Source organism: Myotis yumanensis, unplaced genomic scaffold (genome assembly GCF_028538775.1).
Source record: "Myotis yumanensis isolate MYYU_CA2020_CCGP unplaced genomic scaffold, mMyoYum1.0.hap1 SCAF_17, whole genome shotgun sequence".
NCBI lineage: Eukaryota > Metazoa > Chordata > Mammalia > Chiroptera > Vespertilionidae > Myotis > Myotis yumanensis.
In genome coordinates this window covers 5022302-5049891 of record NW_027223768.1, presented here as the reverse complement: position 1 = coordinate 5049891, position 27590 = coordinate 5022302, and the positions used below count along the sequence as shown (strand labels likewise).

Here is a 27590-nt window from a genome sequence, read left to right as displayed (position 1 = left end):
CGGACCAAGTGGGCGCCTCCGGGGCCGAGGGACGGGCTGTGCTTGGGCGGTGCGTGTGTTTGTGTCTAAAGGACCCTGAAAACTACGGCGGCGAACCCCTCCCCGTAGGGACACCGTGACGCAGGCGGGGGCGGGGCGGGAGACCGGGCTCGGGCTGTCTCGGCGGGGACAGCACCGCCTGGAGCGGCCGCCGGGAGGTGGGGGCGCGCGGGGAGGACACGCCGGGCCGGGGCGCTCCCCCCCGCGCGGGGCTGCGGGCCGGCGCCGGCAGGGACGAGGGGGCGCCGACGCGAGCAGGAAGGCCGCCTCCCGCCCCCGCCCCCCGGGCGCTGCCAAGCAGCAGAGCCGGGCAGGGAAGGAGGAAGAGGTCCTGACAGGGACGCGCGTCCCGAAGCAACAAGTGCCCGCGGCCGCTCCCCCAGAGGAAGCCGGGCCGGGCCGGGGCGGGAGGCCAGGCCGCCTCTCTCAGCCCCGGCCCCTGCGCACTCACTCTGCCACACGACGCTCTTCAGCCCCCGTTCCGTCTCCGGCGGCGCCATCTTCCCGTCGCTGCGGAGGAGCGGCCGCCGCCTCCCGCTGGCTCGCCACCTACTTCAGCGGGGATTTGGGGCACTCCGGTGGCCACGCCCCCCGCCGGCCGCGCCCGCCGGTGACGTCACGTCGTCCGCACGGAAGCCCCGCCCACCCCTGGACGGAGGCTGCGCAGTGCGGGTGGAAGCTCCGCGGGCAGTCGCGCGCCCCCTAGCGGGAGGCGGGGTCACGTCAACCTCGCGTGACGTCAGAAGCAAAACAAAAAACGTGCCGACAGATTGTCAGCTGCCGGCACCTAAGAGATTTTCGAATTCGTGGGTGCTAGACAAGAAGAAGGGGGGATTCTTCGCTTTCCAAAAGAATTCTTCCCTTCGCGAAACGACTCGTAATAGACTTCACTCAGTAGCCACTTCAACAACCGAACGGAAAATGTACCCCCCTCCAAAAGTTGATTTTATGCCATTTTCAGGGACAGAATAATGGTGTAGAACTATGAGGTGTACCTCCAGTGTGCCCGGAACTAAACCCACTCCTGAAGAACTTATAGTCAAATTACAGAGCTCAATTCCTGGAATGCTGAAAGTAGTCGAAAGTTGGTTTCAAAAGCAAATGCTTTAATGATGATGCTATACATAAATGAACCAATAAAACAATGATTATTTGCTAAACATAAATTCATGTGCCAAATTGTATGGGAGAGGCTATCAATGCTTTAGGATCCCAAGGACGGGAATTACTGTTGAAAGCTGATTCCCGGAGGAGATCATCGGAGCTCAGACTTAGAAAGTTTAGGCAGAGGTCTGTTTCTTGAGATAATTCTTAAGAGACTTGAAATTCAAAGCAATCGGTCATGAATTAGATCAGTTTCTGCAGTTTCTGCGGCCCAACTGTGACATCACCATCGCACACACTGGCAGAAAGTAGGCTTTCCTACAGAGATTTGCAAAGAATCAATGGCCTTAATTCAAGTTGGTCGCATAGGGAAGTGGAAATTGTTACTACTAATAATAGTTAATGTTTACTGAGGGCTTGCTATATGCCAGGAACCCGTGGTAAGTAGATTAGCTCATTGACCTTCACAGCATCCCTTACCGAGGAAACTGAGGCTTACTGAAGTTAAGTCACTTCGTGGGGATGCACAGCCAGTGGTGGAGTGGGAAAAAGACCAGGCTTGAGTTATACAGAAAGTTACAAATAGAGCAGTCTGTAAGATAATCTGCAGTTTTTGCTTTTTAGAGTTGAAAATGAAATATAGAATCAGCCATAATATGGGTTCAAGCCCAGCATATGGCATTGTTAAAAACAACACAAAAAATGGAGTCAATTTATGCTAAGCCTCAGTTATTTTTGAACACTTCTCAGCCTCCCACCACTGAAATTTGCTTCAAAGAAGAGCTGGCGAAGGCAAGTCTTTTAAGGTCCCCAAACCTGGTCCCCGGGAATGTGTGTTAACTAATGAGTTCCCCAAGTGACGTGGACGCACCTGTCCCAGTCCCGTTCATTCACTGGAACAAACGTGAACTAAACCCAGCCCTCTTCTCTGTGTGGCCACTTTAGTTGTGTGTGTGTTACTATAGTACTATTTTAAATGAAGGCTACTGGCATTCGAAGAACATACATTTTTCTAGGTATAACAGCTTTATATTACATATAATCATTGCCTTTCCTCTCCAGAGATGGAAAAAACGGTTACAGTGTGAGAGGGGGATACAGCCAACAAGATTGATGGTCCTTCCCCCAAAAGGTACACGTATGTCAGTCTGCCACAGTGTGAGGCCCTGCCCCGGCTGTCTCTCCATCCAAAGGGTTTGCACACGCACAAGCATGGCTGCGATCCTTCCAGCAACTGGCCAACAACCCCGCTCTCCCAGGCGCTCCAGCAGAGGTCCCACAGCCCGACGCTGTGGCGTGGCCCGCCCTGCAAGCCGCTGGGCAGGACAGGTGGGCCTGGCAGTGCTGCCGGCCCGAAGTCCCGAAGTCCGGGTGGTTTGCTTAGGGATGAGCGGAGTCTCTGTATGTGGCCTGATGTCGCCTTCTCTGGGAGTGAACCTTCTCAGCCCTTGAATGGTTAAAGGGCTACATGGCCAGGGCTGGTGTCGATGAAACAGATGGGCTGAGGCCGTGGCGTGTCTGGATGTGAAATCTCAGAAAGAATCTCCTAAGCAGACCTTTCATGTGTCCAGGGCTTGCCCAGGGCACGGCTCATGCTGGCAGCCTTCCGGAGGACTTGCTGGGTCTATATCTCTCCCAGGTCTTCTCCGCAGCACATCTTTTCTTTTATTTTTTTTTAAATATATTGATTTCAAAGAGGAAGGGAGAGAGAGAGAAACATCAATGATGAGAGAGAATCATTGATCAGCCGCCTCTGCCCGCCCCCTACTGGGGATGGAGCCTGCAACCCGGGCATGTGCCCTGACAGGGAATGGAACCGTAACCTCCTGGTTCGTAGGTTGACGCTCAACCACTGAGCCACACCGGCCGGGATCCTGACCTCGCCTTCCGGAGTCAGAGTTGTTCTTCTAAAGAGCTAGTCCTGTGCTAGATGCATTGTGTAGGCTAATGGAGCTTGTCCGTCTCTAGTCACACTAACGTTTGAGACAACCCTGCAAAACATAAGAGGGGAGAACTTTGAAAGACAAAGACAAAACACTTTGCCTTTGAATCACACCATGTCGATTCCAATTACTCACTAGGTCAAGCCTCCGTTGTCATTGCGCCTCGCTCGGTCACTCTGCATTTCTCTTCCCTCTGTAAATCACTGAGAGCGACAAGGGAGGGGAGAAGCCACACGGTGCATGACATAGGCAGACATTTTCTTACATTAAAAAGTCCTCAAACGTCTCTGAGAGTTAGATTAGTGTTTTGATCTGAACCGCTATTTCACAGGGAGGAGGAACCGGCAATTAAGAGTCTGAACTGTTCAAAGGGAAAAGAAGAAACCCACTAGCCGGAGTGTAACCAACCAGGGGGTCTGGGTCCTGCTTCCTGAAATGCTCGCTCCCAGAGAAGAGCTTCTCTGAGCTCAGACTGCAAACCCAGAGGGAAGAACCTTCCTCTCCACTCCAGGCCACCTGCTCTGTGCTCAGGGAGCTCCACAATTTCAATGGTTCAGGGAGAACATTGTGTAGAGAACGCGTAAACCAATTGCCCAGGGAGTTGTGAAGAGGAAACGTGTGTCTCCCCCCCCCCCCCCCCCCCCCAGAGTTCCCTGGAATGTGTAGGACACACTGAAACAGCGGGGCGCGGAAGACGACAAGAGGCACAGAGTGATGGTAGGCACGGCCTGCAGTCTACCTCGGGTTAAAGCCTGTCACCTCGAATGGATAGTCTGCCTCTCCTCCCACCCGCATCACATTTCCAGCATCAGAGCAGCCTCCTTGAATTAGACCTTGGTTCTCACACCTGAGCGTGCCTTAGAGCCACTCGGCAGGCTCCTTAACACAGAGCTCGCTGGGCCCCACTCTCAGAAACTCCGGTTCAGTGGGTCTATGGTGGAACCTGGAAATCGCACCTTTAAGAAGGTCCCAGATGCTGCTCATGCTGTTGGCCCTGGGGCCACGGTTGGAGAACCGACAAAGGTATCGTGAGGACCACAGTCAAAATGCAAATACCTTAGAAGTCGCACGTTAAATGACACATAACGGAGTGTGATAGGAGCTTAAGCGGGCCCTGAGTTAATCGTAACTACCATTTGTTCAGTACTTGCTATGGGTCTTACGTCCAACTATTTACATCTCATTTCATCCTCACAACATCTTATACGGTGATGATTTATTCCAGTTTTCAGGTGAGGAAACCTAGGCTGAGAGAGCACTGAAGCAACTTGCCTAAGGGCAAGTGATAGGGGCAGGATTTGAACCCAGCTCTGTCTTTTTAAAAAAAATGCAATTATGCTGTTGAGCCCTGGCCTGGTGGCTCAATTGGTTGGAGCATCATCCCATCCACCAAAAGGCTGCAGTTTCAATCCCAGGTCAGGGCACAGACCTAGTTTGCAAGTTCCAGTACCGGTCAGGGGCATGTATGGGAGGCAACCGATCAATGTTTCTCTCTCACATCAATGTGTGTGTGTGTATGTCTGTCTCTCGCTTTCTCTCTGTCTCTCTCTCCCCTCTTCCCTCCCTTCCATTTTCTTTAAAAAAAAAAAAACAATGGAAAAATCCTCAAGTGAGGATTAACAACAACAACACAAAGTGTAATAATGGAAATAGTTTCCAAGAATGCAGACCTAGGCCCATATACATTTGCCTGAAGACTAGGTCATTCGTACCTTGGGAGTTCTTTAAAAGTCGTTTTTTAATAATTTAGAAGTTTTTCACAGTTGGTTTTTAATAAGTTAGGCCTGTTTCCTTGCAGCCACTGGAAACAGAAACCCTTTAAACATTCATAGGGATTGGGCTTGTTTCAGACCCACGGGTGTCCTGCTGAGCTCAGAGGAGCACTGGGCTGGGAGCGGAAGCAGAGAACAGGTGATGGGGAGAGACTCAGCCCTGATCCCTCCCGTGGACGGGTGTCGGATGGGAAGCTGGCCCAGACTGGGGGCAGGCAGGTGGGACTTGCTGGTGGGAAGGCCTCATTTCCACTCACATGCTCTGAAGTCAGCCATGTCCAACTGGGCATATGTGTACGTGCACGCAAGTCCTGTCTGCGGTCTGGGTTTATATTACTCCTTGGGGACAGGGGTCCCAAGGCCCCAAACCAAGCCGCCCCTAAAAGAGCATGGCAAGCATTTCTCCTGAAGCAGCACATGCCACTGACTGGGTTGACACACACGGCTCAGGGTGGTCATCTCCGAGGCCTGGCCCAACGGCAGCCTCCATGGGGCGCCCAGAATAGCCTCGACGGGGTCAGCCCAGAGCACATCCAAGGAGGCAGTGAGCGTTATCTTGACCCCAGTCTACCTCTCAGCACCCCTTTTCCTCCCCTGGGCATATCCACCCATGCAAACCGGAAGCAGACACCCTAGCATTTGTCTCCCTGATTAATTGAAGAGTCAGCTTTGATCCTGACTTCATTGTCGCCCTAAAATGCAACAAGGAAGTCCCCTTCCGTTTCATCCACGAGAAAAATGACTTACCCATTCCAAGTGTACTTCCAGAGCAGGTGACTGCAATAAATAAAAACACAGCATTTCAAATACACTTATTGATATGTTTAAGGTGATACAACTTAAGAAAGAATAAAGGGAAAGTAAACCAAAGAATGAATGGGAGCCCAGTGGGCGTGGCTCAGTGGTTGAACATCGACTTGTGAACCAGGAGGTCACGATTCAATTCCTGGTCTAGGCACACGCCTGGGTTGTGGGCTAGATCCCCAGTGCGGAGGGGGGGGGGGGGGGGGGGGCGTATAGGAGGCAGCTGATCGATGATTCTTATCATTGATGTTTCTATCTCTCTCTCCCTCTCCCTTCCTCTCTGAAATCAATAAAAATATATATTTTTTAAAAAGAACAAATGAGAACCAATTTGGGTGACGGGAGAAGGAGATAACTACTAGCAATCTGACCTTGGACAAGTCACTTCACTACCCTGTGCCTCAGTTTACCTATAAGGGGTAAGAAGAATGCCAACTTCATAGGGTTATTATAAAAATCAATTAATACATCTAAACACTTATAGTAATTGCAACATATAGTCAATAACTATTAGTCATTATTATCATTTATAATATTGTCCTAATTATCAGAGTAACGCATCATCATCACTGAAGAAGGAAAAAAACAACACAAAAAACTCTAAAAACACCACCAAAAACTGTCCCCCAGGCATGGTTTTTACCAGGGAAAGAGCATTCAGTGAGATATTGAATGTGAAAACACTCGATACATTTTAAAACACTTGGTAGAGCCCTAGCCAGTTTGGCTCAGTGGAGAGAGCATCAGGCAGAGGACTGAAGGGTCCCGGCTTCAGTTCTGGTCAAGGGCACGTACCTCAGTTGCAGGCTCGGTCCCAGCCCCGGTCGGGGCATGTCTAGGAGGCAGCCATCGATGTGTCTTCTCACATCCCTGGCTCTCTCTGTCTGACTCTCCCTCACCCTCTCACTCTCTCAAAAATTAATGGAAAAATACCCTCCGGTGAGGATTAACAAAAAAATAAAACGCTTGACAGGCTGTAAAACACTCTGCAGAGATAATGAAATCCTGTTATGAGCTGGAAGCTCTATTTCCTCAGAGCGCATCCCCACCCCAGCAAACTAATCCTGTCACTTCCCGGAGGGATGTGCTTTGGGCCAGCACGTCCTGTGGACAAGATAATGAAAAAATAGGGAATCGGAGCATGACAGCCAAGGACAGGGGACACCCCCGCAGAGGGACTGGCTGGGCTCCATCCCCGGAGCCCTCCCGAACCTTCCTGTCACCTCCACGGAATTGGACCTTTCAGATTCCGCTTCTCAGTGAAGATCTCTGAGCCAATGTTGACTCCTCTTCCTGTGTTCGAAGGCTGCCTCATCTCTTTTCTTTTATTTAGAAGTTTATGAAAGATATATGAGTACGCCTGGGCACGGCAGCGGGAGGGAGGGGCTGGAACACAGGGCGGGGAACTGTTCTGATTGTGATCACATCCTGCCAAGCCCAGCTTAGGATTTATGAATTCGTTTTTTTCTGATCCCCCAACTCTTCCTCAGTCACCAGACTGCATCTGTACAAGTAAAAGTTAAAGTGTCTTCATGTCCAACGTTCCAGGGTGTCTATTGCTCTCTCTTAAGACTGTGTTAAAAAAAATCTGAAAGCAGAAACTCATTTAAAAATCGCCTCTACTATTTAAGCAGCGAACATCCGGTCCTTTTCCTGAAGGAGAGAGGAGGGGAGATGGAGCGTCTCCAGATCAAACAATAATGAGACATCACAATTCCCAAGAAGCTGGGCGTCCCCAGGTGCCAGAATCTGCCTGCAGGACGTGGAAATGTCACACCCTCTTTTTAATTATGTTTTTAAATGTATTTTACAGAGAGTGGAAGGAAGAGAGAGAGAGAGAGAGTAAGAGAGAGAGAGAGAGAGAGAGAGAGAGAGAGAAACATCAATCAGCTGCCTCCTGCATGCCCCGCACTGGGGAACGAGCCCGAAACCCGGGTAGGTGCCCTGACTGGGGAATCGAACCGTGACCTCCTGGTTCATGGGTTGATGCTCAACCAACTGAGCCACACCGGCCAGGGCATTGTCCCCTCTTTGACCTTCTTTCCCACAGGTAAGTGTGAGTGGCCCTGAGTCTCCATTCACAGATTGTGTGGCGGGTTCGTTTTAAGTAGACTCATAACTTGCTCTACCTGAGTATATTTTTTTTGGACAGAAGGTGAGCTTCAGTCCTGTCTCAGCCACCGGTGAGACCATCACGGTATACACATCCCCGCAGGGTATCTCCGTGACGTCACAGAAACTGAGGCCGGCGCTTGGGGAGCAGGTGAAAATGCCTTTGGAGCCATAGAGGTCAGTGCTGTAGTTGGCGGAGCCCCTGGCGGCTCGCCAGTCGACCCGGATGCCGTTAGGGCCCAGCCTGTACAGCTTCACCCCCAGCGGGCAGCAGGCACCTGAAGGACAACAAAGAAACACACACAAATCGCTTATTCCCCCATCGCACAAACGTGGCCTTTATTGTGATGGGGAAACAATACCAGTAACTTATGCTAAGGGGTATGTGCTGAGAGCAAGATTTGAAGAGGTACTCAGTTCTTCCCACAGTGGGCCACGTGGTTAGAAATCTATGTGTAAAAACAAGTTAAGTAAATGCACTAAACTGTAAAAAAGAAAAGGGGAGAAATCCATGTGTGTGTATTTTTTTCTTTTCTTTTTTCCGTCACCAGGGGCGTGGATTTTTAAGAGGGCGCGATGGTGAGTCCAAAAGTCACCTCTGGCCAATACGTGGTGTAGATGAGTCAAAAGTTATGAAGCAAAGGCACAGGCTTCTTGTTAAGAGCCTTCCTACTGCCCCAGTTTCAGATGCTTTTCGTGGGATTGGATTTAAATGTCATTGGCTGCCGTCAGCTCTAACTGAAAAGACCTATTGTGCTGAACGCAGCGATGCCAGAGGAGCAGTCGCTCACACCACAGGCAGGTGACCAGCTCTGTGACCAGCTCTGTGGGTCACACTTCACCCGGGCTAGCCAACGAGGCACTTTTTTTCTCTTTTCCAAATGCCTTGAGCAGATCACACATCGGGTGTCAAGCAGGGCACCAAAGGGTGGATTCCTCGGTAACTGAAATAAAGATGTTGTTGTATAATAATAAGAAAAATGCAGTTATAGATCATCAGGCTCATTGGATTTCTTCTTCTTTTTAAAAAAATATTTTTATTGATTTCAGAGGATGGGAGAGGGAGAGAGAGATAGAAACATCAATGATGTGAGAGAATCATTGATCAGCTGCCTCCTGCACGCCCCCCCACTGGGGATCGAGTCCGCAACCCAGGCATATGCCCTGACGGGGAATCAAACGGTGACTTCTTGGTTCATAGGTTGATGCTCAACCACTGAGCCACGCTGGCTGGGCTGGATTTATTCTTTAAAAAATATTTTTGGGGATAGAAGTGTGAAGCTAAGCAAAGGGCCATATTCCCAGAAGTAGATATCAGGGTGAGAACTTAGGCAGCAAATCTAAGGAAAAAAAACGGGCCAGAAGACGGTATAAACCACCTTACGTATTTGTAGCACGTTATATATGCTTTCTTGTTCTGATTATTCTCATTCCTCTTCCCAATGCGGAAACAGAACCAGGGAAGATAAGGCAGCACAGCTTATACGAAGCCATGTCATTAGACTCCTAGCTGCAGACTTGTTCTCCGACCCCTGGGCTGGCAAAATCATATTTCAACTCTCCTGTCCAGGCCCTGCGGCAGATACCATTAGCTGATCATGGAGCTCTTTCCCAGGAGAAACGGCATCTTTCTATGTGAGAAGGAAGGCCTTACGCCTGGACTTAAGATGAATAGCCGAGGCCCTTATGGATGCTGTAGAGTGGGTTGAGGATCCACTTACTAGAGGCGTAGCGTTGGTAGGCGCAGTCTGCAGTCAGCCCGGTGGCGCTGATCGCTTTTAAGGCCACTGTGTAATTGACGCCACATGTGATGCATCCCAGGAGGCAGTGGTTTTGATGGGTGCGACACTGAGACTGTCCAGTGCGGGACGCCAGGACGGTCACGTAGGTGAGGGCCCCGGTCCCAACAGTCCAGCTCACGTTGACCACTGATTGGGTGACCTGAGTCACCGTCAGGCCGGCTGGACAGCAGGGCACTTACATGAGGAAAAAGAGAATAGAACGGTCATTATTTGTGAAAAATGACCAAGAATGGTGTTCGGCCTGTGTTTTGTTCAATAGCCTACATTCCTCAAACCTTCATGTCATGAAAATTTCCTTTTGTCAAGCAAAATCTCATGTCCTCTGACGCATCATTTAACATCAATCGAATATATATTGGGTGCTTTCCCCAAGAACACGATGCATTAACCGGCTGTGGGTAAGACGAGGTGCCCCCCATTTTTTTCAGAGTAAGAAAACGCTTCGTTGTCCCCCAGCTTTAACAATTCCAGTTGCAAATTTCACAGCAACAGCTGCCTACACCCCTCCTCCCAATATAACATTGCAGAGCATTTGTAATTAAATGTATTTTTCATTTATCATGCATTTCATAGGCTATAACGGATATAAAAGCTTGAAATATTCCTAACAACCTAAGAATACCACAGCCAAGTCTCAATTTTTTAGGGACCCATTATATAGAATATAGAAATGTCTGGAAACGTCCCTGTGTACTTGGCATTGTCTCTATTCCACAGCTTTTTACGTTTCAACTTTTTATAATCCAAAGTGCCATCGGTCGTTGTATATAAGAGAAAATAAAGCCCAAGGCTTTAAGTAACTTGCTAAATTTTGCTCACACACACTAACAAGCAATAACAGCTTCCTCTCATCCAGCTCTTACTAGTACTGTGCACCAGGTACCATGTGGAGAGCTTTGCAGAATTAATTAATATTCACAACCACTCAAGGAAGCCATTCCCCACCTTCACATGTTAGGAAACGCAATCTCGGAAAGGATTCTTTAGACAAAGACGCAAAAGGGCTGAGCCAAAGAGGTAAATAACCCAGCTCATTCGGTCACGTGTTAGTTGTTTTGGTAGATTGTGTCACGGGGGAATAGGACTTCAAATAAATGTTCTTGTAGTCAACGTATCCCCCTTTGATGTCAATGCATGAGTGTATTAGAGTCTCTGATGCTTTTATAGAGCCTGTGTTCAAATGGTGAAAGCTTTATAAAACTGGGGCTTTTTTAATTAATTAGAGAGAGAGAGAGAGAGAGAGAGAGAGAGAAAGAGATATGAGCTTGTTGATCCACTTATCTATGCATTCACTGATTGATTCCTGTCTGGGCCCTGACGGGGATTGAACCCACAACCTTGGCATATTGGGACGAAGCTCCAACCCACTGAGCTACCCAGCCAGGGCAAGACTGGGGCTCTTGGAAAGGCCTCTGAGTTTCATGTGTCTCTATCCCACGTCGGGTAGATCAAGTGAAATAGTTCCTGTCTTCAAACAGTTCCTCAGGACCCCCCCGGAAGCCGGGTGCAGGCTGCTGGCGGCCACGTACCTGTCTCCAGCGGGACACTGTAGCTGGGCAGGCTCCGGCCCGCCTGCGTCTCGGCCATCGCGGTGACGGAGAACAGGGAGCCGCAGGGCAGGCCGCCCAGGGCACAGGCCTGGCCCGAGCTGCTGCACCGATACAGCCCCTCCTCTCCCCGCGCCGTCACGGTGTAGGTGGCACCCTGGTTATGGGAACTCCAGTGCACGTGGATCGCGGAGAAGGCATCCTTCGAAATGCTTTGTATTTCAGGACTGCAAGGAGCTGAGAGAGTTCAGGTTATTCGCTGAAACAATGAGAGTCAAAAACATCCCCTCCCCTGTGCCATTTGCTCTAAAACCGACTTTCTCCCCCCAATGAGATCAGTGTCCCTTCCAGCCCCCCCCTCCCCTCCCCTCCCCTCCCCCGCGTGAGGGCCACATTCCTAGTCTTTGTGTGGAAACCCTGGCGCCATGGACAGATGGTTTGGGGTTCCTAGAGCATCCGACTAACTGGGAAATGCTACGTTTTGGACTCCAAAAGCAAAAGTAATTGAGCTTGGCTGGTGTGGCTCAGTGGTTGAGCGTTGACCCATGAGCCAGGAGGTCAGGGTTCGATTCCCTGTCATGCCCAGGTTGTGGGCTTGATCCCCAGCAGGGGGCGTGCAGGAGGCAGCTGATCGATGATGTTTCTATCTCTCTCTCCCTCTCACTTCCTCTCTGTCATCGATAAAAGCCTAGTTTAAAAAAAGTAATTGAGACAAAAATGTATGGTCTGAACCTTCATGGTGGGAATACAGGCAGGACCCCAAAGGCAGGGCAAGTGAATGGCTGACAGGCAAAACCTTCCACCATCCCCAGGGTCTCCTCTTTCGTTTTCTTTTCCCCCAATTCCCCTCTTCCACCCTCTCTCAGCCTCCCCTTAGTAAGACGAGCCCCAGTGGTCCCACAGGAGCGGGAGTGGGCATTTGCATGCCTGTGGTTCTTGCTGCAGGCCCACCCTGGGGCACACAGCTGGGGCGGGTGGGGTCAGCGAGTGGAAGCGAAGCGGATCATACCGGTGGTGATGAGTCGGGAAGCACAGGAGGTATTGCTGCCCCGGGCCTCGCTGAAGGAATACACTGTGATGTTGTACTTGGTGTCGCACTCCAGGGCAGAGAGGGTACACGCGGGGGCCGTGTCGTGGCACTCCACCACGTTGACCCCGTCGGCAGCCCTGGTCTCATAAAGTTCGGCACCCCGGACGGGAGACCAGACCATCTCCACTCGGTCGCTGGACACCAGCACGGGGTTAATGTCGCTAGGACAACAGGGAGCTGGGAGCAGACACGGAGAGGGGGTGGAGGGCAGCACAGGAGCAGGCCCTGGCCTCCCCGTGCAGGATGCTGTCACTGCCCTCAATTATTGCAAGACCCTCCTAGACCTTCCAGCTCCGAACGGGGCCGAAGACCTGCTACACGGAGGATGAACCCTCTAAGCCTGACAGTCAAGTTCATTATGAGCTGTACCCAGTCTGCTGTTCAGCTGCACCTCCCTGGGCCCCCTGCCTCCCAGGCTCCTCGACGCCCCACCACACACGGGCTCTCATTTCCCTGTGCCTCCAAGACCACCGAGCCCTCTGCTGGAATGCCATTCCCCTCCTCTGTCCGACAAACCAGTCTCTGTCCAACTGCTCCATCCGATCGGCCTTTCCAGGCTCTGAAAAGGATAAAGCTGGGGGCGGAGGAGGGCAGGCGGCAGCACCCTGTGAGCAGGTTTTAGAAGAGACCCTACACTAACTCACGGACAAATTCTGACCGGTGTCTAACTCAGCTTGGAGTGTCTCTGGAATGCTCTTGCCCCTCCCGCCTGCCACCTGTCCTTAAAGATCCAGTTCAAGGTCACTCCCTCTGGAAGACGCTCCCGCACTCTGGGGACCTCTTTCTCCAAATTCCAAGGCAGCGATGACTTGATCCCCTCACCCTGGCAACATGTACTACAATCCAGCTAGCATTGCTTTCTACATAATGGATATTGTAGTATTCTTATCTGCAAATATCGTTGACTGGTTTTAAGTCACTCACTCCATTCATCCTTCAAAAATTGAGCGTCTCCCATATCGAGCCAACCACACTATGACAAGCATTGAGGATGAAGAGATAAATAGAACATCATCCCTGCTCCATAGGAGATCCAAGCCTAGTGGAGGAGGTTAATTAGTGACAGTAATAACGATGCTAATAAAAATGCTTGCATTGTGCCTTGTCACATGCAAAGACCTTTTCATATTCATCTTCCTGTTATTTATTATTCGTCCCATTTGGCAGTGGGGGATACAGAGGAACCAGCAAGGTAGACATCGTTGTCCCAGGTTTACAAATAAGTTGGTGCTCAACTTAGGGCCTGAACCCAGGCGTCCCTCTGCAAAGCCCTCCGCACCAGGTAGCATCTTCGCATCTGTTTCCTGGTTTGGGGGAAGGAGTGAACTCCTGAGGCATACGGATTGCACCCCCTTGGACACCTCCCGCAAGAGCTGAACACCTGGGCGGAGGGGTCCATTTTTCAGAGCGGGGTTGGACAACTACATTCTTTCCCCTTTTTCACTCCAAACCCTTGCATTCTGGTTAAGCTTTGGTCCAGGGAGCCAAAACTTCCTAGCCCGGAAAGAATGTGAAAGGAGAGATCCATTTTCCCTTCTCGGCCCTAGAGTAGCCCCCCCAGCGGGGCTATGTAACAGGCGATCCATGTTACTGCTCCGTGTAGTGGACTCGGATCCCCCTTTACAAGCGTCAGGGGCGACTTACCTGTGGTGTAATTGAACACATCGCCCAAAGGACTCTGCCCCGCCTTGTTATAGGCAAAAACGCTGATGAAGTAAGTGAAGCCACACTCAGAGGGGAAGTCGCACCGGGGGAGGGATGTGTTGCAGTGAACTTCCAAGCCGTCGTCACTCTTCACAAAGGCCACGTAGTAATCACCCAGGTCCACGTTGGACCAAGACACAGACAGGTGGCCAGGGGGGTCTTCTTGGATCGTCACTCTTCCAGGTGCACAAGCAACTAGGAAATGATGAACGATAAACAGTTGTGAGAGGTTTACTTTGTGTCTTTGCAATTGTCCCAGCTCCCGGATGCTGTGAACAAGGAATACATCACACAGCGTGTGCGAGCCAACCAGACATTCTCACGTGCCCGGAAATTTATCTCGCCCCGTACATGCTAGACTGTGTTGGAAACAGTCACGGATTGTTCAATGTTGTTTCTGCGTTAATGCCAGGATCAGCACAGAATGAAGTCCCCCGAAGGAATGAATTCAACCGAAGTTCATTCTTTCAAGCTCTAAGCTTTCAAAATTTTGTTTTTTAAAAATACTTTTAATTGATTTCAGAGAGAGGATGGGAGAGGGAGAGAGAGAGAGAAACATCAATGATGAGAGAGAATCATTGATCAACTGCCTCCTGCATGCCCTCTACTGGGGATAGAGCCCAAAATCCTGGGCATGTGCCCTGACCAGGCATCAACTTTAGTCATCTCTAATAGAAATCCTCCCAAAATATACTATACAATTCTCAGCCTCAGGAAACACGTAGAACTTTCTAAATATAGTTCTCTTATTGGTAAGTCAAGGCCGTTCCATGATCATGTAGTGTTGCATACAAACTACGGTGGTGCCTCCTGGACTGATGAGTGTGGGGGGGCTGTGTCAATGGCACTTTACCCTGGAGCATGTTAGAACCGACTGGAGAGCTTTTACAAACTACTCAGATCCAGTCTCCATTCCCAGCAACTCGACTTCACAGGTCTTCAGTGGGGCCTGGGTTCTGGACTTTACGAAAGCTCTACGATGCTGTTACCGTGCAGCCAGGATGGAAAACACTGGCTGGTTCTCACGGGCATTAGATGACTACCTCAGAACTGCAGGGCTTTGCAAAGTGTATTTCTTTCTTTTCTTTCATTTTTCTTTTTTAGGACACAAAATTTTATTTAAATATTTTTTGGGGGGGAGGGGACACCACACTTCTACTTAATTAAGAGAAACATTTTTATCAGGACAGAGGTCTCTTATGATTATTATTATTTCCCACTCATCATGCCATGAATTCCCAGGGAGGGGTTCCAGCAGCTCAGGCCCCTTTCCATTGGTTCCCGCAGAGTTTCTCTGGCAGGAGGAGGCTGGCGCTTCCGTGAAACCCAGGAGCCTTTCCCTTTGGCTTCCTTCTTTTTCTGATCATTTTCCTGTACACCTTTCAGGAAGCTATCTCGGCTCTTCGCGTGTTTAATGTGCTCAATACATACCTTTATTCTCTTGGCGAGAATCTTGCCCTTAACTTGTTTGTTTGCAACAATGCCCCCTGCGTGCTGGCTGATACTGTAGACTCTGCCAGTGGTTCCTGGTGGCATTTGTGGGCATTCCTTTCTGAACAGTGCCCGTCCCCTGGATACGTCTGCCAGATCACCTTTCCTGTAGGTTCGCATGTATGTGGCCAAAGGAACAACTCTGTTTTCTCCAAGGCCTAGAGGACATACAGCGGGGGCCTCTCCCTTTCCCTTGGCCTTAGTCATTTGGGGCAAAAGAAAAGTGAAAGTGTATTTCCGGTCTCTCCCTCTCCCAGCTTCTCCTAATCGTTTCCAATGTGCCAACCACATTGAATTGGAGCTGTTCAAAGAGAAGCCAAGTCACCAGCTTATGATCAGCAACTTTAACATAGTTATGATTTGATTTAACGTAATTTAATTATTATTTTATTTATTTATGATCTGAAGTGTGTGCCAGCTCTGTGGCGGCTCTCTTCCTCCCTGCTCAAAAACCTCTTTTTCTTTTAATTCTTTTATTGTTTAAAGTATTACATATAGTAGTACATATGTCTCCTTTTTCCCCTATTGACCTCTCCCTGGCCACTCCCACCCCCCAGCACATGCCCATACCACCTCCCCAGTGTCTGTGTCCATTGGTTACGCTTATATGCATGCATACAAGTCCTTTGGTTGATCTCTTACCCTCTCCCCCCTCCAAAAAAACCCTTTTACATTTAGAATGACATAATTCTGCATTTGGGGTAAAGTGGACATTCTTGCAGTTAGGTCATTTCCTTTGGCTTAGAGAAGTCAAATCAGGCAAACTGGTGTTCCATCACTGAGCCCTTGGAAAAATTATTTAACGTCTCCGAGCTTCCATTTTCTTATCTAAAAAGGAGATCACAGAACCTGCCTCATTGAGAATTAAATAAAATGATGCACTTAGAATGCCTGGGACATCGTAGGTCTTCACCAGACACGTAGCTATTTCTCAGCAGAGGAGCAAACCTCTGCATCTGTATGCCTGACGTCTTGGATAAGAATGGAGATGGGAAGATAGCTAGACGCCTATCCAGAACGACGGACAGCCCTTCTTTATCTTAAAAAAGAGCACCCCCAGGCCCGAGTCTGTGAAAGGCGATGCCAGGAAGAGGCCGTTATCTGTGCTGCACGGTACGAACTGAGCACGACTCACCCTGGGTCTTAGGAACCGTGCGGCCTGATAGGTGGGAAAGGAACCAAGCAAGGGAAGATCTGGGCTCGGAGCCGGGCCTCCTCTTTTCAAAGACGCGCTTCTCCTAATGCCCAGTGTCTGGCTTCCCTGTCCACGTTACTCAACCGCATCGGCACGTCCAACGCAAGGCTTTCCTTCGGACCAGGCTCTCCCGTTCACTTCACCTGTGTCGGCATGGTGGTCACGTTTGCTCGCCAGACCCAAGGTGACCTCACTCTTGGTTACCTATCGGTTTTTTGTGGTTTTTTTTGTTAATCCTCACCCAAGGATATTTTTCCATTGATTTTTAGAGAGAGTGGAAGAGAGGGAGGGAGGAGAGAAAGAGAGAGAGAGAGAGAGAGAGAGAGAGAGAGAGAGAAACATTGATGTGAAAAAGACACATTGATTGGTTGCCTCCTGCACATGCCCCAACCTGGACCAGGATAGGGCCTGCAACCCAGGTACATGCCCTTGACCGGAATCGAACCCGAGACGCTTTGGTCTGTGGGCCGACGCTCTAACTACTGAGCCCAACCGGCCAGGGCGGTTACGTACTGGTTTTCAGGGTCCCCGCCGAAGCCGACCTGCTGGGCCCGGCATCATTGCTGGCCGACACGGAGATCAGGTACTCGGTCCCGCAGCGGAGGGAGGAGATGGTGCAGCCGCTGGAGGCCGTGCTGCAGCTCAGCTGGGAGGAGTCGCTCCGAGCCAGCGCCGTGTAGTTGGAGGCTCCTTCCGTGGGGGCCCAGGAAACCGACGCGGCCAGAGCCCCGCTGTCAAAAGAGACTTGAATGTCGGCGGGAGCCCGGGGACCTGCATTTTGGAGAAACAGTTTAGATTTCGGCAGTAGCCGCAAGAACCCGAGTGAGATTTGGCCTAACAAGTGCTCAGATAGGAGGGTGGGGGGCCAGAGAGTGGCAGGAGGTGCATCTACACCAGGCTGGGGAGCAGGGAGAGCCATGTGCTAGGGGGGGACTGGTCTCCCAAAGCCTTTCTCTTTGTTCATGTCCCCGTGCTTTAAGTTTTAGAGACTTTGGATTTAGCCTGACTTTGCTGGGACTGTTGTAACCAAGTGGCTTAAACAGCCAGCCAGCGTGGCTCAGTGGTTGAGCATTGATCTATGAACCAGGAGGTCCCAGTTCGATTCCCAGTCAGGGCACAGGCCCAGGTTTCAGGCTCAATCCCCAGTGTGGAGCGTGCAGGAGGCGGCTGATCAATGATTCTTTCTCATCATTGATATTTCTCTCTCTCTCCCCCTCCTTCCTATTGGAAATCAATAAAAATATATATTTTTTAAAAAGTGGCTTAAAGCCCTAGCTGGTTTGGCTCAATGGATAGAGCGTCGGCCTGCAGACTGAAGGGTCCCAGGTTTGATTCCAACCAAGGGCACATGCCTCGGTTGCGGGCTCGATCCCCAGTAGCAGGGTGCAAGAGGCAGCCAATCAATGATTCTCTCTCATCATTGATGTTTCTATCTCTCTCTCCCTAAAAAAAAAATCAATAAAATATATATATTTTAAAAAATAAATAAAAAGTGGCTTAAACAACAGAGATGTATTGTCTCGCAGTCCTGGCCACTAGAAGTCTGAAATGAAGGTGTTGGCAGGGGCTGCGACAAAGGCTGCCTGCCTTCCAGGCCTTTCTCCTTGGCTTGCAGACAGTGGCCCTGGGGTTCATATGGCATTCTCCCTGCTTATGTATGTCTGGGTCCAAATTTCCCTCTTTTTATAAGGACATGAGTCATACTGGATTAGGGCCCACGCCATGACGTCATCCTAACTAGTTACATCTGCTCTGAAATGAGCATTTCTTCGTTCATGCAGTAAGCATTTAAAATGCCCAGGGGGGACAGGCAGGGAACTATAAATAAACATCATACATTCGGATAGCTGCTGCCAGCTGCTCTGTGCTCATCACTCAACACAGCGCTGGATGGCTCCCAGGCACAGCCCCTCTCCTTAACCACAAAGGAGCTTGAGGCGAGCGAGTGGGGGAAGCCTTACTGGTTCTCTGGTTGCAGGTGGAGTCATCCCCAGGGGTCCCGTTGGCATTCCACGCATAGGCCTTGATGGTGTAAAGAGTCCCGGCGTCTAAACTGGTGAATGTCAAGGTGGTGTTTGTGGTATTCTCCTTCCATATCCTACCCAAACCATTGGCTCGCATGATGGACACAGAGAACCCGGTGGCCATATAGACGGCTTCCCACTGCACGAGGATAGAGTCTGAACTTGGAGAGCTCACTTCTAGAACCGGTGCGGCCAGCACTACAAAGGCAAAAACGCGTGTGTTTGCATTACAAAGGTTTGGTGGAGGAATAATTCTGATTTAGGAGGAAGTAGTCTGAGGTGGGTTAGCCATGTTAGGAAATAATGATTTGCTTTGCAAAAAAAGATTCAAGGCAGAGTTTCATGAAGAATTGCTATTAAAAAAAAAAGAATTGCCATTTAAATAAAAACACAAGAATTGCTATTTAAATGTGTGTTCATTACAAATAGTTCATCCCAGGAATGGGGAACAGAGAAATTCTAATATTAGGCATTACTTTAAGCTGGAGGATGGTGAGAAATTAAATAAGACAGCCCTGTAATCATCACCTAAGTCCGTGGGGTAAATAGTGGTTCATTCCATTTTACTACCCCAACAACCTGTCAGAAATACGCCTGGGCGAAACTTTATCGAATCTATTTAAGTTATGCTGATGACAAACTCCACAGACGCTTTTATTCCGAGTAAGGCAGCCGCCGCCCTTCTCTTTCGTGCCCTTTGTTCTGCCCGGTCTTGATGGAAAACGGGTTAAAAATAGAAATCCCTTTTTCAGAGATTCACAAGCAGGGATGCTTTTAAAGATGCCCAGGAATGCTTATTTCCCAAAGCATCTGGAGTTTAAATGCCACCTTCTCCACAGGTAACCACATTTCCAAAGGACGTCATTGGTGGCTTTGACTTCTGGGCCCTGAATCACAGGCACTCATGCAACACAGAACCGCATCGTGCCATGGCTGCGTCAGTGTAACTGGTCCAGGTCACGAGCGATGGCTCGGAGGAGGCTGGGCGTCCAGCTACCTGTCTTTGCCTGCGTTGGAGGTGACGCCTGGCTCCGCCCAGCGGCACTGATGGAGCTGACGGTGATTTGGTACAAGGTGGCTGCCTTCAGGCCCGTCACAGTGCCCGGGGAATTGGCCACCGTGGTTTCAATGACGGTGTCCCCATCTTTGGCAGTGAGGAGGTAGCTGGTAGCGCCTGGCACGGTAGCCCATTCCACGGTGATACTGTTGCTGATTTTTGAGTATGCCTGGTCAATAGTGGGTGTTTCAGGAGCTGAAAGAGATTTTGAAGTTGACCATTAGCTAGGACACCTATAAGAATGACTTCCTTCATCATTTTACTTGGCAAACTACACCATTTTTGCATCATCCTTCAGGCACAGACTCTGCCCTGACTTTCCAGATTAAAAAGAAGAAGAAGAAACAGCCCGGCCCGCGTGGCTCAGTGGTTGAGCGTCAACCTATGAACCAGGAGGTCACGGTTCAATTCCTGGTCAAGGGCACATGCCCAGGTTTCCGGCTCGATCCTCAGTGTGAGGCATGCAAGAGGCAGCCGATCAATGATTCTCTCTCATCATTAATGTTTCTATCTCTCTCTCTTCCTCTCCCTGCCTCTCTGAAAGCAATAAAAATATTTTTTTTAAAAAAAGAAGAAACAGCCGAAACCGGTTTTGCTCAGTGGATAGAGCGTCAGCCTGCGGACTGGAGGGTCCCAGGTTCGATTCCGGTCAAGGGCATGTACCTGGGTTGCGGGCACATCCCCAGTGGGAGATGTGCAGGAGGCAGCTGATCGATGTTTCTCTCTCATCGATGTTTCTAACTCTCTATCTCTCTTCCTTCCTCTCTGTAAAAAATCAATAAAATATATTTAAAAAAAAAAAAAAAAGAAGAAGAAACAGAGAAAAAGAAAGGGAAAGCTACTTTCCAGAAGAGAGTCAGAAAGCTCAAACCTTCCATTCAGGAATGAGATTTCAAAGAGGTTTTCCCCACTTGCCTCTGGGATAATTTGCACTTTCTGTATTTTTAAGAGTGAAATAAGAGTAGGGAATGATGAAAGATCTCTGAGAGGAGGGAGAGGGTCTTTGAGGGGCTTTATTCCAGAAGATTCTACTCTAGTTCGGCATCCTGGTAATTTCCCAGCCTGCTTTGCCACTATCTCCACCCCCAGCCCCATGACTACTCTCCACTGAGGGCAGCAAGAGTCCACCTCCCTCCCCACCTTGCCGTGGCGGAGTCTCCATTCATGCATATAATCTAATAGAGGAAGCAGGGAGAATTGAGTTTTGTTGTATAACCACGCCACTGTATTTCTTTCATATTATTAGAATGGGACCATTTTCAGATTGTTTTATATAAAATAAAAATCAACTTTGTTCACCCTTTCTCTATCAAAATATCTGCCTCGAGTTGCTCTGGCCCCTCCTCCCCTAGGCCTGGCCATGGGTTGCCGGGGAGCTATGCCTGTTCATGTCACAAGCTCATACAAGGCGTTCCTAGACTTACAGCATGGGGTTGGAGGCACAGCATGGTCATCAGATTTGCTACTTTTGCAAAAACCCCACAGGCACAAAAATGCCCCGGATGTTGACCCAAGTGGAAGAAAAGGTCAAATAAAAATAGCTGGTTTGAAACAGGTGCCTGGCCTTTTCCGTGTAACGTGGAGCAAATATTTGCTGGGTAAAATCACCACATGCCAAACTCCAAACGAAAAGGCAGAACGTAACTATAGCGCACAGAGGAGGAAGAGTAGGCACAGACCCAATGGGTGACTTGCCAGTGTCACCCCCTCCCCCGGCAGCCCCCACCTGCCAAGCCCCATGTGCATGGCACAGACACCCTCTCTTTCTGCACTAATAGCCCGGAGAGCTGGCCTTGGCAGCGTCTCAGAAACAGCCATGCTGCAAGGATGAACAAAGTCCGCACTGTGCGTGGGCCAGGCATTCCTTGAACGTCACCCAGGACTGTCCCCTCTGCCATCGGTAGAAAAGGATGATGGTTCTTTAGGCTCCGGGGTGGGGTTTGGAGGGGGGAGGGGGGAGTTGCCTGCCCATCCCAGCCATTTGCCAGCAGAAGCTGCCTCTGCAGGAAGCGCCATGTCTCCGTTTCTTCCCTCTACCCCCATCCCCACCCCCACCCCAACCCCGCCCGCCTCCCCTGCAGCATAGAAAGTCCCAGCAGGGACTTCCTCTTTCTCTTTCTTTCTTTCTTTCTTTCTTTCTTTCTTTCTTTCTTTCTTTCTTTCTTTCTTTCTTTCTTTCTTTCTTTTTCTTTCTTTCTTTCTTTCTTTCTTTCTTTCTTTCTTTCTTTCTTTTAAATACATTTTTATTGATTTCAGAGAGGAAGGGAAAGGGGGAGAGAGATAGAAACATCAATAATGAGGGAGAACCATGGATTGGCTGCCTCCTGCACGTTGTCTACTGGGGATCGAGCCCACAACCCAGGCATGTGCCCTTGGCCAGAATCAAACCTGGGACCCTTCAGTCCACAGGCTGATGCTCTATCCACCGAGCCAAACCAGCCAGGGGTTTTTAAATCTTTATTGTTGGAAGTATTACATATGCCCCCTTTTCCCTCATTGACCCCTTCTAGCCCACCTCCACCCCCTGCCCAGGCCCTCACCACCCTATAGTCTGTGCCCATGGGTTATGCATATATGCATACAAGGTCTTTGGTTGATCTCTTCCCACCCGCTCCCCTCCCCCACCTGCGCTCTGAGACTTGGAAGAGGGTCTCACCGTTTCATCCCTCCCACACCCGAATCCCTTTCCTGCTCCCCGAGCTGTTGGTCCTGTGTAATCTGCTATCTTTCCTCTGCATTTGTGGTGTCTCTCAGCTCCTTCTGTTTCCTTTGTCCCCATAGTTTATCTCCTACGTCAGCCAATCTTGCTCATTGGGATGGAATAACTTCCTGGGAAAATGGCAACCAAGTTAGCCACTCAGACACAGGAGGCCTGAGAGTCATGGCGAGAGGGCGGAGAGGAATATAAACAACTAGCCTGTCAAGGGGCCTGAAGCCTCCACAAAGCTTGCTGAACTGGGCTGGGGGAGGCGCACTGCCCAGGAGTCCCACGTGAAGCCGGTTTCAGCCGGAGGAGCTCAGGGCCGGGTGGCAGGAAACAGCAGAGGTTTGGATTTGGGAACTCTGGGTTTGAGCTTTTTACTTTTTTTCTTTAAATCCTCACGTGAGGATATTTCCTCCGCTGGTTTTCAGAGAGAGAGAGTGGAAGGCAGGAAGGGGAGGGGATGGGAGAGAGAGAGAAACATCGATGTGAGAAAGACACATCGACTGCTTGCCTCCTGCACGCATCCTGACCAGGGGTGGGGAGTGAACCACAACCCAGGTCCATGCCCTTGACAGGGACTGGAATGTGAGACCCTTCGGTGCTCGGGCCAACGCTCTAACCACTGGGCACGCCGTCCAGGGCTGAGCCATTTACTTTTGCTTGTGGACAAGTACGAGTCATTTCACCTCTTCTAGTCTCCGTTTTCTCCCTGGAGAATGTGGAATGTTAATAATACCTACATATTTAAATACCTACCTCTCGTGACTGCTCTAAAGATGAAGGGAAAGGGTGTATGTAAGGGGACTTTGTAAGGTAGGAAGGGCTTGTGTGTGCGTGCATGTGTGTGCATGTGTGTGCGTGTGTGTGTGTGTGTGTGTGTGTGTGAGTGTGTGTGTAACAGGGTGGGCAAGTTCTGCTTTGGGAAAGCCAGTCGGCATGGCAGTGCCGTGCAGGGGTGTCAGGGAAGGCGAGATTCTGGGGAGTCTGGGGCCGGCACAGACCCTTGGAGAGACAGGTTGCCTGTTGTGCCCATTTTTCACTTGGTTGTAGGGCAGGATCTGAACAGGCACAGCAACAAAAGATCAACACCTCTGTCCTGTCCCCTGAGGAGAAGAGCAGCCTGGGCGGGGGGGGGGGGGGGGGGGGGGGCAGGTTCCACACACCAGCAGCCCTTCCCTCTGTCTCTCTGTGTCGGGCCCACTGGTGCGTTGATGGGAGAGAAAGCGTTTGTCAGCCATTCCCGAGTCAGAAGCGAGACCCCGGATGCTCAGCATCTGTGCATTCTCCCAGCTCAGGGTCTAAATGAGCTGCATGGCCCCGGCGCCCAGACACAGATCACAAACAGCTGACGCCAGGGCCCGAGGAGCATCAGAAGACACACATCCGAATGGAAACCTCCTGCACAGTCGCCAACACACGCCCATCTGTGAAACAGCCAGGGCGAGTCAATGGACGCCAGCCACCATCGGATCTCAGCCGACCCCCCAACAGTGAGGGACTCTAAAAAGGGCCTCCTTCCAGGCTCCGTGAGTGTGTCCTGGGGCCTCCAAGAGACAGCAGCGCTACGTTTTGTCCACTCAAAGCAATTATAACACAATCACTCTGTATGTGGCTAGCTAGACAGTCCTTCTCATAACTTTCTGATCGATTCAGAAAGTTTCTCAAGAATGAGTGAATAAGAATCAAGCATAAAATGATTTTTAAAAATCTATGGTAGATGCATGCATTTTATGGCTCAGCCATATGTCTAATATCAAATTTGAAACTGCCTTATTTATACTTCCTTTACTGGGTTATAATAAAATAATAAAATTGTTCTTGCCCGGCCGGTGTGGCTCAGTGGTTGAGTGTTGACCCATGAACCAGGGGGTCACCGGATCAATTCCTGATCGTGGCATATGCCTGGGTTGTAGTCTGGCGGCTGATCGATGGTTCTCTCTCATCTATGTTTCTATCTTTCTATCTCTCTCCTTTCCTTGTTCTCTAAAAATCAATAAAAACATATTTTTTAAAATAATAAGATAAAATTATTCTTATGTTGAATTGATGTGAGACTTTACTGGTGATATAATAGATGTTATAAGATCCCTCCAGATCATCTAAATCCCACTGAATATACATTTCCATTCTGGGGACTTAGGTTTCTAGAATGTATGAGCTAAGAGAGGCCTTTAGGGAAATTATCCGTGCCTTCAGTCATTTATTTTTTTTAAAAAAGTAATAAAATAGTGGGGTTTTTTTTAAAGCCTTTTTCCAGCTCCAAGGTGCCATTGTCTATATTTTAAGGATGCAATATTAGAAGTGTAAAATATTTTTTATTAAAGTGGAAAAAAAGTGGAGAATCTTAAGATTTTAATTAAAAAACATTTCTAGTTTTCTGCTCTAATTCCTCAGAAGACAAATAAGAAGTTATATAAATTAGACTCCTCACTATTTATGACTGAAATTTTGTTTCTTGGACTGAAATGATGGTTTTGTAATATTTTACTGATGGCTACCTCTGTTTGAGAAAACCCATAACTACATGACTCTATAACAGCGGTTCTCAACCTGTGGGTCGCGACCCCTTTGGGGGTTGAACGACCCTTTCACAGGGGTCGTCTAAGACCATCGGAAAACACATATATAATTACATGTTGTTTTTGTGATTAATCACTATGCTTTAATTATGTTCAATTTGTAAAAATGAAATTGGGGGTCACCACAACATGAGGAACTGTATTAAAGGGTCGCGGCATTAGGAAGGTTGAGAACCACTGCTCTATAACACTTAGTACTCAATAAGAACATCTTAAGAGGACTTATCTTTGTTCTTTTGTATTTTTTTTGAGGACTTATCTTTTTTTTAAATATATTTTTATTGATTTCAGAGAGGAATGGAGAGTGATAGAAACATCATTGATGAGAGATAATCATTGATCAGCTGCCTCCTGCACGCCCCCTACTGGGGATCGAGCCCACAACCTGGGCATGTGCCCTTGACAGGAATCGAACCCGGGACCCTTCAGTCTGAAGGCCAATGCTCCATCCACTGAGCCAAACTAGCTAGGGGGAGGACTTATTTTTTAAGTTTGATCCGTATATTTGTCTTACCAGCTCCGCTCACAGTGTGAATGTTCAGAAAACGTTGAATACTTTTTTCTGGGAGAGCCTTTAGAGTTCAGGGTAGCCAAGAATGCACAACGAAAATTCAAATCAAACATGGGAAGGGGGAGCTCGCATTTTAGAAAACTGTACCTGTTTTTGCTGAAGCAACCTGAAAAGGAAAGTTTGGAAAATTAGAATCATAAAGAAAAACGCCATTTGGGGAAATGTAAAAACATCAATCAAAGGGGTAATAAATTCATCACATTTTACACATGCCGTGAGCAATCTTTCGCTCCAGACGGAGTGTTCATTTGCACAAGTCATTTCCGCACACTCAAACCCACCACAAAGCAATCCTAAATAGCACTTAGAGGCTGGAGGTGGGTCACGTTACTATTTCATTTTTCTCCCTGAATCCGCCTATTGAACTAAGTCAGTCGCTACTGACAGATTTTTCAGAAATCTTTGTTCTTAAAATACAATGATAATTTTGTTTTCTTTCCCTAGTAAATGGCATCACATTTCAAATACACAAACATACACAATCTTAGTATGGTTCAAGGGTATTTCGATTTCTTCCTCCTCACCCCCTGGGCCCTAAAAGAGACAGGTAATGAATGCCCCCCCCCACACACACCCCCAAATAGTTGCAGGAAGGTCAGAATGATCAACTCACCATTTTAAGGCAGAGAAGACTGAATCCAATCAAAGCCAAACCTTTCTTGGGCCCGCCACCCATGGTGTTGGACACGGCACTCACAGGGCACACGACGGAGAGATGGGGTCCTCTTTGGTCCCCAGGAGGTACTGTAGGTCCCTGGGATGTGGGGCCCTGAGGCTGGGAACAGAACCTGGCCAGTAGTAGCTCCTCCCCTTCGGCGTGGAGCTGACCTGTAACCGGGGGCCTGGAGACCGGCAGGGACAGGTACTGCAAAGCCTGAAAAAAAGAGAGAGTTGAAGAAAGCCAGGCCAAGCCAGCCGAAAAGCTCCTGTGACCTGGGTTTGAAGGTAACACGGAGACCGCTCTCCTTTTCTTTTTTAAAAAACATTTGTCTCTACATGAAAATGTTACAAAGCTGCGCAGAAAATTGTTGAGATAGCGGGATGATCCTTTTCAATGTGGGGCTCCTGGCCGGTTTTATTTATCCCTTTTCACCTGGGTTATTGTTCTTGTCTCTGTAGGAAGTGATCAGCCTGCTGTCCAAGGCAATTTGCTGCCAAACTTCACTATGGGAGACAATAGGGCAGTGGGCTGGGCCGGGGCACAGGGAGGTATTGCCGAGGGGTACGAACTTACAAGGGGCAGATGACTAAGTCCTGAGATCCAACCCAGGGAGTTCACCCATGATACTGCTTTACACGCCTCAAAGGGAAGAGGCTAGATCCTAACCAGTCTCCACACCGAAATGGAAATGCGGGGATGTGGAGGTGTTTAGCGAATGCGACTGTAGTCATCACATTGTAATTTGTAAATGTGTCAAACCAACACGGTGTGCACCTCAGACTTACGCCGTGTGGCATGTCACTTATATCTCAAAAAATAAATAAAGATGAAAAGGCGGGAGCGTGTCCCTGAGCTGGGAAAGACGGCGGGAGGTCCTTAATGAGCGGAGCAAGTTCATCCATCCCCAGTTCCACCCTGCAGTTCCAATACCGTTTATTCCCAGAGCCATCTTCCGTAAGTAGTTCAGGCTCTTTTTAAAAAAATATATTTTTATTGATTTTTGTTTTGAAAGAGAGAGGAAGAGAGAGGGGGAAAGAGGAACATCGATGTGAGAATGGAACATTGATGGGCTGCCTCCTGCGTGTCCCCTACAGGGGATGGAGTCCGTAAGCCCGGTTTGTACGACTGAACCAAACTGCTAACCTTTCCGTGAACAGGACGACACCCAACCCACTGGGCCACACCAGACAAGGCCCTATTTCGGCTCTTAATAATAATTAACGTTTAATCCAAGCACTATAATATTTAATTCTAACAATAGACAAGTACATACATGACTAATAAGCATTATTAACTGACTTATATGAAATCACATAAGTACTAAATGGTGGAGCTGGGCTTAAGCGCATCAGTCTGATCTCTGCTTCTAACCAAGATGGGGTAAAGGGGGC

The 27590-nt window shown here is 49.1% G+C and overlaps 2 protein-coding genes across 2 annotated transcripts in view; both read right to left on the bottom strand.

Annotated features, from left to right (window-relative positions):
* The window catches only part of STXBP3 (syntaxin binding protein 3), a 28105-nt gene extending 27490 nt beyond the window's left edge, over nucleotides 1–615 (bottom strand). The window contains exon 1 of the mRNA XM_070396205.1: nucleotides 491–615. Coding sequence (XP_070252306.1) covers nucleotides 491–539 — 49 coding nt within the window. The 5' untranslated portion in view covers nucleotides 540–615. The remainder of the gene's footprint in view (nucleotides 1–490) is intronic.
* A 1535-nt stretch (nucleotides 616–2150) lies between these two features.
* On the bottom strand, nucleotides 2151–26250 carry FNDC7 (fibronectin type III domain containing 7). Its single transcript, XM_070396720.1, has 13 exons — nucleotides 26152–26250; nucleotides 25626–25644; nucleotides 19625–19879; nucleotides 18565–18825; nucleotides 17117–17374; nucleotides 13858–14112; nucleotides 12133–12390; nucleotides 11106–11360; nucleotides 9496–9750; nucleotides 7792–8052; nucleotides 5606–5635; nucleotides 3222–3289; nucleotides 2151–3134 (listed from the first exon to the last, which is right to left on the bottom strand). Exons 1-12 carry the CDS (start codon nucleotides 26212–26214, stop codon nucleotides 3258–3260), a joined length of 2202 nt encoding a protein of 733 aa, XP_070252821.1. The 5' UTR covers nucleotides 26215–26250; the 3' UTR covers nucleotides 2151–3134; nucleotides 3222–3257.
* Between the last annotated feature and the right edge of the window lie 1340 nt (nucleotides 26251–27590).